At 46.5% G+C, this 10,085-nt stretch overlaps 1 protein-coding gene across 2 annotated transcripts; it reads right to left on the bottom strand.

Moving 5' to 3' along the window:
* Positions 1–6,547, bottom strand: Trim40 (tripartite motif containing 40). Of its 2 annotated transcripts, none has more exons than XM_005370718.1 (5): positions 6,206–6,547; positions 1,480–1,575; positions 587–805; positions 245–267; positions 1–67 (listed from the first exon to the last, which is right to left on the bottom strand). In XM_005370718.1, exons 1-5 carry the CDS (start codon positions 6,545–6,547, stop codon positions 1–3), a joined length of 747 nt encoding a protein of 248 aa, XP_005370775.1. The 2 variants fall into 2 exon arrangements, with proteins under 2 accessions (XP_005370775.1, XP_005370776.1); XM_005370719.1 differs by having other exon boundaries at positions 689–805.
* Positions 6,548–10,085: the final 3,538 nt, after the last annotated feature.

Below are 10,085 nucleotides of genomic sequence, written 5' to 3'. Positions count from 1 at the left end.
CTAGCTGAGGTTTGGACCAGCTGGAGGAAGATGAGAGAGGAGTCCTTCTAATTTCTGGGGCGCACTCCTGAAATCAAAGAAATCATTCACACATTCATATATGTTCTACTGGAGCTTCCACTGCCCGTGCCATATGAAGGTACCAAGTACGTCTCCTTGACTTTAATTTAGCCCATATGCACATCTATGCCATGTGGATCTTCATGTGTCTTCAAGTGTGGGACGGAGGGAGAGGGGGTCATACCTGTCCAGTAAGTCACTGGCATCCTGGGAGAGAAAAGGTGACAATCACAGTCAGTTACTGTGTTCTTGCCACTGAATGCCCATCCTAGCTCACGCTTGAAGGTCAGTCTGCATGCCACCACGAAAGCTGGCGGGCATAACCCCTTTCTTCTGCTCCTCATTCTGTGGTATCATGGTGTGGCCCTTAGAAGCCACTCTCAACACACACAAACACATACACACCCCCAATCATCACATATCCCAGGAACACGTCCCCTTACACCTCCCGGAAAGGACCCGCTGGCAGGCTGTTTACTAATCCAAGAATCCCTCCCTGAATTTGGGGGTGCCGTAGGAAGTACACCTTCAGAGTTCTGGCATCCAATTCCTTGGCCATCCTTTCCAGTCCAGAAACCAGGAAGCTGAGCTGTGTTACTGCCTCAGAGAAGTCAAAGATCCTGACTGCCTCCGCTGGCTGGTCCTCTTGGTGGTCCAGACGATGCTGTGGTGGGGCCTTCAGCTGTTCCGTGGTTTGATCTTGGCTCTGCAACTCAGCTCCTGGCCTGTAGCTCCCCCAATCCACCTGAAACCACAGAAGAGGAGCTACCCTGAGGCTTGGTGATAGAGCCCCTGGATCTCTATGCACTGAACAGCCAGGTGGGACTATTGACCTCTATCCCTCTTCCTTCGTGTTCTTACCTGACCAGCCATTATACTGCAGAAGCAATTGGACTCTTCACAAAGCACCTCCCTTCCCACCTCATAGTGCCCAGCACATCTACAGATAATAGGTCCTGCCATAGCGCAACACACACACACACACACACACACGCACGCACGCACGCACGCACGCACGCACGCACGCACGCACGCACACGGGTGCTCACACAACTCAGCTATGTTCTTTTGGTGTCTGCCTTTAACCCCGTAAGTGAGGAGAGAGCTCACCCAAGTGAGCGAGATAGATAGAAAAGTGTGCTTGTCAAGGACAAGATGTGCTGTGATTTTCAACTCTCTTAATTCTCACCATGTACCTGGGAGAACAGGTGCTTTTCCTTAAGAAGAAAGATGTATGGAGTTCAGAAGGTTCACACATCCCAAGTCATTCTGTTCACCAATCTCAGAGTCAAGCCCCAAAGCCCGGTTTTCAGCCTACATGACCATAATTCCACAGCAGGCTGCTCCAGGAACAGTTGTCCACAACAAAAGGAGAGGTCCTTCTGGACTCTAGACCGTCTCTGGGACTGAGACACCCACCTGCGGAGCATGCAGCATCTCCTCTTCCTGAGCTTTCAGTCGTTGAAGTTCCCCCAGGTCCTTTCTGAGCTTTCTGCTTCTGCGGGTGAGTCTTTCCTAGAGACAGACACAGGTGTTGTCAACTGGAGGGTGAGGCAGTATCTCAGGGAAGCCACGGGCACAACACTGTTCACTTTTAACCCCAGCAGCTGGACCTCTGAGTTTGAGGCCAGTGTGGTCTACACAGTGAGTTCCGGGTCAGCCAGGACTATGTACTGAGACCCTATTTCAGAAAACAAAACAAAGCAATTTCTGGGGCATGGCTCAGCAGTTGCTGGCCTTCAGGAGACCTGTGCTTGATTCCCAACATCCACACTGGGCAGCTCACAACTGCTGTACCTCCAGTTTTAGGGAACCCAGCACCCTCCTCTTTTCTGACTTGCAAAGACACACACCGACACACACACACAATGCCAATAACTCTAAATGCACGAGACAAGATTGGGACAGTGCAGTTGTATTATTCAGCATGTTTAAAATCATTAAGATAGAATCCTCTGTTTTTACGAACATATTTAAATAGTTATTTTTAATTACGTGTGTGAGTGTGTTTGTGTGTGGATATATGTGGTACCCAAGGAGACCAGAAAAGGCACCAGATCCCATGGAGAGAGAGTTGTGAGCCCCCTGCTGTGGGTGCTGAGAACCAAACTCAGGTCTTCTGAAAGAGCAATACTCCTCTTAACCACCAAGCCTTCAAGCCCTGCGCGCTCTGTGTGTGTGGTGTGTGTGTGTGTGCGCGCACGTGTGTGTTGTTGTTGTTTTTCAGGGTTTCACTATATACCCCTGTGAGTCTAGGATTCAGAGATCAGCCTGCCTCTGCCTCCAGGTGCTGGGGCTAAAGACGTGCAGCACCATACAAACCATTACTTCGTATGCTAACATAAGAAAGTAACTAAGGCAGTTTTAAACAGGCCCTGGTTATAAATCTTCCAAACGTAACCGCACTTCTCTGGGCTTAGCTTCTCCATCTGCTCCCCACACCCAGTCTTGGTCCTGGTGCAGCTCCGATGTCCCTTCCCATTAGGCCCCGGTTGATCACACTAAGGAGGGCCACCTGCTGGTATTCTAAGATCATAAATACTGTAGTTCTTTCAGTTGCTTGTCTGCCTTCCTAACATGTGTAGCTGGTTTTGTTTGTCATCAGTTCTCTTACGTATGTGCAGCAGATACTCACTGTTTTCCTTCCATGAGCAAATACTCTTATTTCTTTTTCTTTTTCTTTTTCTTTTTTTTTTATTTTGGTTTTTCGAGACAGGGTTTCTCTGTGGTTTTGGAGCCTGTCCTGGAACTAGCTCTTGTAGACCAGGCTGGTCTCGAACTCACAGAGATCCGCCTGCCTCTGCCTCCCGAGTGCTGGGATTAAAGGCATGCGCCACCACCGCCAGGCTCTTATTTATTTTTCTACACTTCCTCTTGTTACTTAAATACGGACCTGGAGTCAGTAGTCATGAATCACCTTTGTACTTCCTCCCAATGCCTGGTGTGACACTTTACAGAGAGTACAGGCTGAGTCAGTCTCTCTCCTGACTCTCCTGACTCTCCTGACTTACAGCGGTGGGAAGCCCTCCCCCTGTAAGACTCTGCACTTAGTAGGTACAGAACTCAGTAGACCATCGCCCTTTCAGCTTCCTGAATCAATCTCTCCATTCAGTTCCAACTTAGTCTCCCTCATTTCTCTTTCCAGATAATGACAACGTCTTTTAAAGGCCAACCGTCTGAAAGATTTTGGAAATTTACCCTTCAGGACTGAGGAAGTAGTTCAGTGATAGAACATTTGTGTGGCATGTGTGGGGTCCTGGATTCAAACCTTAACACCACAAAGAAAAAAACAGAGAGAGAAAATCCAACCTCCATTATTGATAGGAAGACCTGACAGGGAAACAGGTACAGGACAGTTGGGGGTGCAGGGTGTGTGTGTGTGTGTGGGGTCAGCTTTGGCTTCTATCACAACATCCCTGAAGCTTCAAGCGCTTAAACTTTGTATCTGCCCGGCCACAGTGATTCTCATTCACAGGCATTAATATGCAGATCTGGCTGAGAACAGAGATAGACAGAAGCCAAGTGACTGCTGACTGTAGGTGCTTGCTCATGACTTCTGAAGCAGAGGGGCTCGAGGTGTTAGGGAATGGGATCCTAGGGCTGAGGGTGCAGCCACAGGGTGAAGGCATCAGGCCAGGATGAGTGAGGCCACTCAACGGGAGACTTCGGCATGATGAGAGCTCGTTTCCTCATGACATCACGAGGGAATCTCAGAACTGTTTCATTTAACGTCCCCAGAGGACACACAGAAGGCATGCCTTTGACTCATTCATCTTCAGAACAACTGGCAAGAAAATGCCAGGGGTGGGGTGGAGGTACAGCTGAGAGAAAGAACACATCCTAGCATACTTGAGGCCTTGAGTTCAAACCCTACCACTGTTTTTAAAAAAATAGTTTTGAAAGAAAGGAAGAAAAAAAGAAAGGACTAATGTTTGGAAAGAGGAAGATGCAGCCTAGCAAGAAGTTTTGGGTGGCGGGGAAACAATGGGAAAAGAAAAGTTAAGTGTGGGACTGTGTATCTGTAATTCCCGCACTCAGCAGGCTAAGGCAGGAGGATTGCATCAATTACAACTAGTGCTAACTGGGACTACAGATTATGATCCTCAAGAAACACAAACCATGGGACTGGAGAGATAGATCGGTGGTTAAGAGCACTGGCTGCTCCTGCCCAGGACCAGGGACCCACGTGGCAGTTTGTTATTGCCGGTAACTCTAGTTCCAGGGAATCCAACGACCTCTTCAGGCCTCCCTGGGTATTATGCGTGTGAAACACATATATTCATGTGTACACATAAAATAAAATAATTTTTTTTAAAAAAAGAAAAAACAACTCTGCTTGCCCATATTAACAATGTACAATTCTTAAGGTGGTTTAACCAGGTGATTCTGGTGGCATCAGCCTGCAATTTTAGTTACTTGCAGCATGGGAATCAAAAGTAAGATTTGGTCTTAAAATAAAAAGTAAAAAAGAACACTGTATATTAGCATAGCGGGCTTGCCTTGCATATGCAAGACCTTAGGTTCAATCTTTTTCCTTAGAACTATGAGAGGAAGGAGGGGGAGGGAGGGGGAGGGAGAGAGGAAGAAGCAAAGGGAGGAGGAAGATGAGAAGGTAGAAGAGGGACGTTGGCACACCGGCAGGAACATTCAGAGTAATAGGACAGGGCAGGATCTGCATGGCACCTTCCAGAAAAGGTAGTGGGGCAATTTATTATAGCTCAGAGAAGGCAAAGTTAGTTTTTGATCTTACATTTTTCACCAAAATATCTTGGGTATTTCAACTTTTCCAGAATACATGCTAAAAGATATCATCATTATATCCCATGTAACCTAAAAGCAATACCTGAGTATAGCCCAGTCTCCTAACCTGTGATTATTCACAGAATTGGACAGAATGCAGTTGTCGAAAGATGTTCAGGAGATCTGGATGGACTAATGGAAAAAGTGGGAAAATGTCCAAAACATGTTTTTAGATAATTAAAAACAAGATATAGTTTTGAAAAAAGGAGGGAGCCAGAAAGATGACTCAGTGGGTAAAGGCACTTGCCACCAAGACTGGCAACCCATCGGTACAGGGAGAGAACTGACTTCACAAGGTTCTGGCCGCCACGTGCATGCCAGGGCACACCCCCACCACATCGTGTGTGCACACAAAAAATAGAGTCCTTTATGCACTTATTGTTGTATTTTTCTAACTACTGGGAATTGAGTCCATGGCTTCATCTATGCTAGGCAGGGACTCCTCCACTGAGCTAAATGTCTAGCGTCTGTCTGTCTGTCTGTCTCTCTCTATGGTGTGTGTAGGTGTGTTTTAAAGAGAACATTCAAACACACAGTTTTTCTGGAAGGATAGAATAAAAGAAATCTAATGCAGGCTATCACTGATGACAGAATGAGGAAAGACATGAAGAAAGATTCATTATCATTTTGTTACATTTATTTATTTGGAAGGGGGCACACCATGGATCTTGTGTGGAGGTTAGGGGACAGTCGGTGGGAGCCATTCCCATCCTACCATGAGGGTTCCAGAGTCGAATTCAGAGTAAAGCTTCACGGCAGTCTCCTTTCCCCTCAACTAACTCTTATCCCAGAGGAAAGATTTTTAGTTTTGCTATTTAATCTTCAGGTGTCGCCTGAATTTATTGTCAAAAGTGTGGATCAAGTTTAGAAAATAAAAAAAGAAAGCAAGAAACAACAATAATAACCAGTAAAGGAAGGAGAGAGGACAAGGACATCATGATTTCAGATTTCAAATCTTTGAAAGGTAGATGTTAGCACGGATAAATCTTGATTGCACGTCCAGACTGGGTTCTAGAGCCATCCACCCAGGGAACCGTATCATCTTGGTCCAGAAGGGGTTCTTGTTATCTAGTACAGAATCTATCTATACAGCTGCACCAAACACAGTGCCCATGCTTCCTGGGGTTTTGCCATCCCAATGGCAGGATCACCTAGATAGACACACAGAGCCCTGGAAACCCTGGTATTAACAGTGAGGACACAGAAACAAAGACCAGGGCTTCAAGTTGGTTGATGAAGAAGACTCAAAGGAAGGTGTCAGTCACAGCCTCTGTGAGGAGCCAGGCTTAGAAGAAGTAACTTGTGGAGCCAGTGGCAGGGGCAGGTGGGGGTGGCACAGCCTTACCTTGTAGTGGCTGATGGCATTTTCAATGGAGAGCTCAGCATGAGACTGGTGTTCGGGGGACTTGAGACATTCCACACACAGGAGATGTCTGCTTGCCTCACAGAACATGCACACCCTCTTCTGGTGGCTGAAGCAGATATAACCATCCCCGAGGACCCCCTCAGAGTAGGGCTTCCTGCAGACTGGGCAGCTGAGGACCCCAGAGACTGAGGCCTTATCCATGTACTGGGTCAGGCACATTCGGCAGAAGAGGTGGCCGCAGTCTGTCCTCACAGCCTCCTTCACGGGATCCAGGCAGATGGGACAGATGTCCTCCTCATTGTCCTTGTACAGAGGAACCATGGCCCCCACTTCACCAGTCCCTCTACTGGGTCATTTGCAGGCCAGAGAGTCCCAGATGAGAGAGCTCCTTGGAGCTGATCTGAGCAGGAGGAAGTGGACTCAGACCTGGACTTCAGGTCTACCCTGGATCAGAGAGGCCAGAGCCTGGGCTGTAAGAAACACAACCTAGCAGGAATTTCAGAAACAGTTCAGTGTTTTCTAAACTTAAAGTTAGTCATTATTTCTCATATGCCTCGAGGAAGCAGGTGACCCAAACTCCAAATCTGTTTTGCAAGTTTTCTGTGGAATCTTTTTACAGTTCAAAGCTAAATTTTAGGCCATGGTGTCATGGCCAGAAGTAAACTATCAAGGACAAGCTGACATTCTTCTCTGCTGTGTGGCTGATGAGAAGAACTCAATAAGAGATTTATGTGTCCCTCCTATATGTTACTCTATAGAGCTCACTGCTGTTGCTGGTATCACCAACCACTTAAGGTGGAACCTTGTGATCAAGTCTTTATTCACCAGCAAGTTTTCCAAGACTTCAGTGCTGTCAAGGTGAAAGAGAAAGAGAACAGGAGAGAGACACGCACACAGATACAGAGAGAGACAGACACATACACACACACACACACAGAAAGAGAGAGAGAGAGAGACAGACAGACAGAGCATTTAATAGTATTTGAGGCTACATTGTCCCTTTCTTTCAAACACCTTCCAAGGTTGACCCAAAGAAGGAATTGCCTCCTCTTCCCTCTTCCTGTCTGAGCCCTCCCCAAAATAGCTCTCTTACTATCCTACCTCAAATTTCTTCTTTTCAACGTCAGGTCATTTTCTTACTCTAGACCGAGGGAGAAGGCCAACAGAAGAGTGGATCTTCTTCAGTTCTGCCGGCTATATATAGACACACGTCAGTAGAACCGGGGAGAAGGTGAAGAGACTCATCCCGATTTAGCCCAGAATTATCAGGAAAAGGAAAATACACCCATGAGCAGGGCTCACCCAGCAGCGACATGGACTTTGCTGCAGGGTGTGGCGTATTTGCTTACAGGAAGAGGAAAGTCTTGATGCCTTTAACGCAAATCTCACAGGACTTGAGAAATACCTTACAGAACAAGTCCCAAGAACCCCACACGAGGAACCAGGAGTTCTGGTGGTGTCACAGGACCGTGACACCTGGGTGAGGCTGGGGACAGTGACATCATTGTCCTTAATGGTCTCAGCTTCAACAGTGGCGGTGCCCAGGGTACCACTAGGTATTTGTTTCTCTTCTTATTGTTGTAACCTGAGGGAGGAAGGGCTTATTCGGCTTTACAGTTTGATGTTACTGTCCATGGTGGAGACAGCAAGGAGGCAGGAGCAGCTGGAAGCTGTGGTGGCAGGAGCATGTGGCTTGCAGCTCACACCTGTGTGGATCATGAAACTGAGATACCAGGGGTGCCCAGCCAGCTTTCTCCAGAGCCCTTTCCCTTTTAGTCTGGGTTCCCAGCTCAGGGAACAATGACACTCAATTGAGTGTAGGTCTTCTCCCCTCATTTGAGTCTCTCTGGAATCATCTGTATCCACACACCCAAAGGTGTTCTTCAATGATCCCCCAACTAGTTCTACACCTCCCCATTCTGAAGGCTGTTGCCACTCTGCATTGGGGGGTAGGGTTATATCTTTCCATCATCTCACACCCTTTAAACCTAGCCTAGTGTTGAGTACCTTAAGCCTTCCATTGGTAACCTGCAGTCCTGTGAGAGAAATGGGAAAGGTCTCAGGATACAAATGAAATGGGTTTATGTCACCTCGACAACAAGCAGCATCTCTTTCTCTTTTGGAAAATGGGGGGAGTCACTGTTGAGGTGGGGTCTCCTCTAGCCCTGGCTAGCGTTGAACTCTCCATGAATCCGAGGATGACTTTTTACCTCTGATCTCCTGCCTCCTCCTCCCAAATTTTGAGATTACAGGCATGAGCCACCTGTGCTGGGGATGGAACCCAGGTCTTCATGTGTGCTGGACAACTACTCCACATCTGACTACATCCCCAGCACCATCATTCAGACTTTTAAAAATTTGTATTGACAATTGTAAACATATTCCTGTGATATTTTTATCAGTTTCCACGTACAGTGATGACTGATACTTTGGCTCTTTGGTGGTCCCCCCCTTGGATTCTCTATGTTAGCTGTTGGTTCTTTCTCACCTCCAACCATCCTGGGACTTTGATGCTGGTGGGGGACCAGCTACTTTAGAGTCAGGTGTGCTTTCCATTGGCTACCAGACTAATAGACCCCCAAGAAGTAAAATTTTCCTAGGAGCCTCACACTGAGGGAGGGAAAGGATGAAGCTTCGTGCTAGTCACAAGAAGAAGTTCACACAAATCTGCAGCCTCATTTCCTGTTGCATTGACATATGCATATTCCCTGACTGTTTACCTTGAATACAGAAATTAAAAAGTGCTTCTGAAAAGGTGAGAGCTAGGAGTCTGATTTGGCCAAACTAAATGAAGACACCATCCTTTAAGAATTTCTGTTTATCAAACATCAAATGTCTCCAAACAAACCAAAAAAAAAAAAAAAAAAAAAAAAAAAAAAAAAAAAAAGAAAAAGAAAAAGGAAAGAAAAAGAAAAAAGCCCAGGACCAGATGGTTTCAGCTCAGATATCTACAAGATTTTCAAAGAAAAACTAATACCAATTGCTGTGGGAGCTCCTTTTGCTCATTCAGCCAATTACCTTTAAGATACCAGCCCACTTGGGCGTGGTCTCTTTTGCTTTAAAAAGCAGCGGTAGCCCTATACTGTCTCTTTTGTTTCCGGCTTCTGGCTGCTAGACTCTGTTCCTGGTCGTGCAGTGGGCTGTTGTCTAGGACGGTAATCTTAAATAAATAACCCTTTTATTAATCATAATTCCAAACTGGTGTGGGATTCTTTTGTGAATTACACCTTCATCTGGCGCCCAACATTTGGTTTTAGAACACCCCCCCTCCCCACTGCTCGGCTGCCTGCTGCTAGCTTGGATTGACAGAAGCCCTCCCTCAGCCACTGCCTGTGCGTGGAGCCAACAGTTCAATAATGAATCTCACACAGCAGCTTTTCTCGCTGTAGTTCTTTATATTTTCTTTTTATATACCTTGGACTGGCTTCAAGTCCCCACACACCCTACTGTTTGCCTCCCCCAAGGGTGCACAGCAGAAATCTGGGTGAGTTGTGGGCTTCCCTGGTTTGAGTCAGCTGTTCCGCAGCTTTCTAATGATTTGTTTGAATTTGCCTATTCCACTGCTCTAGAGACATATGCAGAGCACACAGTTTGTGATTTATCTTTCATCATTTTAATCTAAAATAAGGTTTCAGACTGGCCATGTGAGTTCACATGCACCATGATGCCCTGCTGGGTTAGTTTTGTAGGTGGCCCATGACACCTACTGGCAGGTAATGGTTATTGCACCTAATCCAGCTAATTAAACCTTAGATAAGATTTAGTTAGTTCCTTGGGCAGCTGAGGATAGGGAACCTGAAATGACCCTATCCTATAGCAATACTGACGAATATCTTGCATATCACCATAGAACCTTCAT

The sequence above is a fragment of the Microtus ochrogaster genome, unplaced genomic scaffold (assembly GCF_000317375.1).
Source record: "Microtus ochrogaster isolate Prairie Vole_2 unplaced genomic scaffold, MicOch1.0 UNK87, whole genome shotgun sequence".
Taxonomy (NCBI): Eukaryota; Metazoa; Chordata; class Mammalia; order Rodentia; family Cricetidae; genus Microtus; species Microtus ochrogaster.
Note: the sequence above shows the minus strand (reverse complement) of the source record. Positions and strands in the feature narration are given on the sequence as shown.

Excerpts from the sequence above, each read along its gene's own strand:
- Trim40 (XM_005370718.1), bottom strand. The coding sequence starts at position 6,547 with ATGGTTCCTCTGTACAAGGACAATGAGGAGGACATCTGTCCCATCTGC. Across the intron at positions 1,576-6,205 it reads ATGCCATCAGCCACTACAAG|GAAAGACTCACCCGCAGAAG; the intron begins GTAAGGCTGTGC and ends GTCTGTCTCTAG. Across the intron at positions 268-586 it reads TGGATGCCAGAACTCTGAAG|GATGCCAGTGACTTACTGGA; the intron begins GTGTACTTCCTA and ends TTTCTCTCCCAG.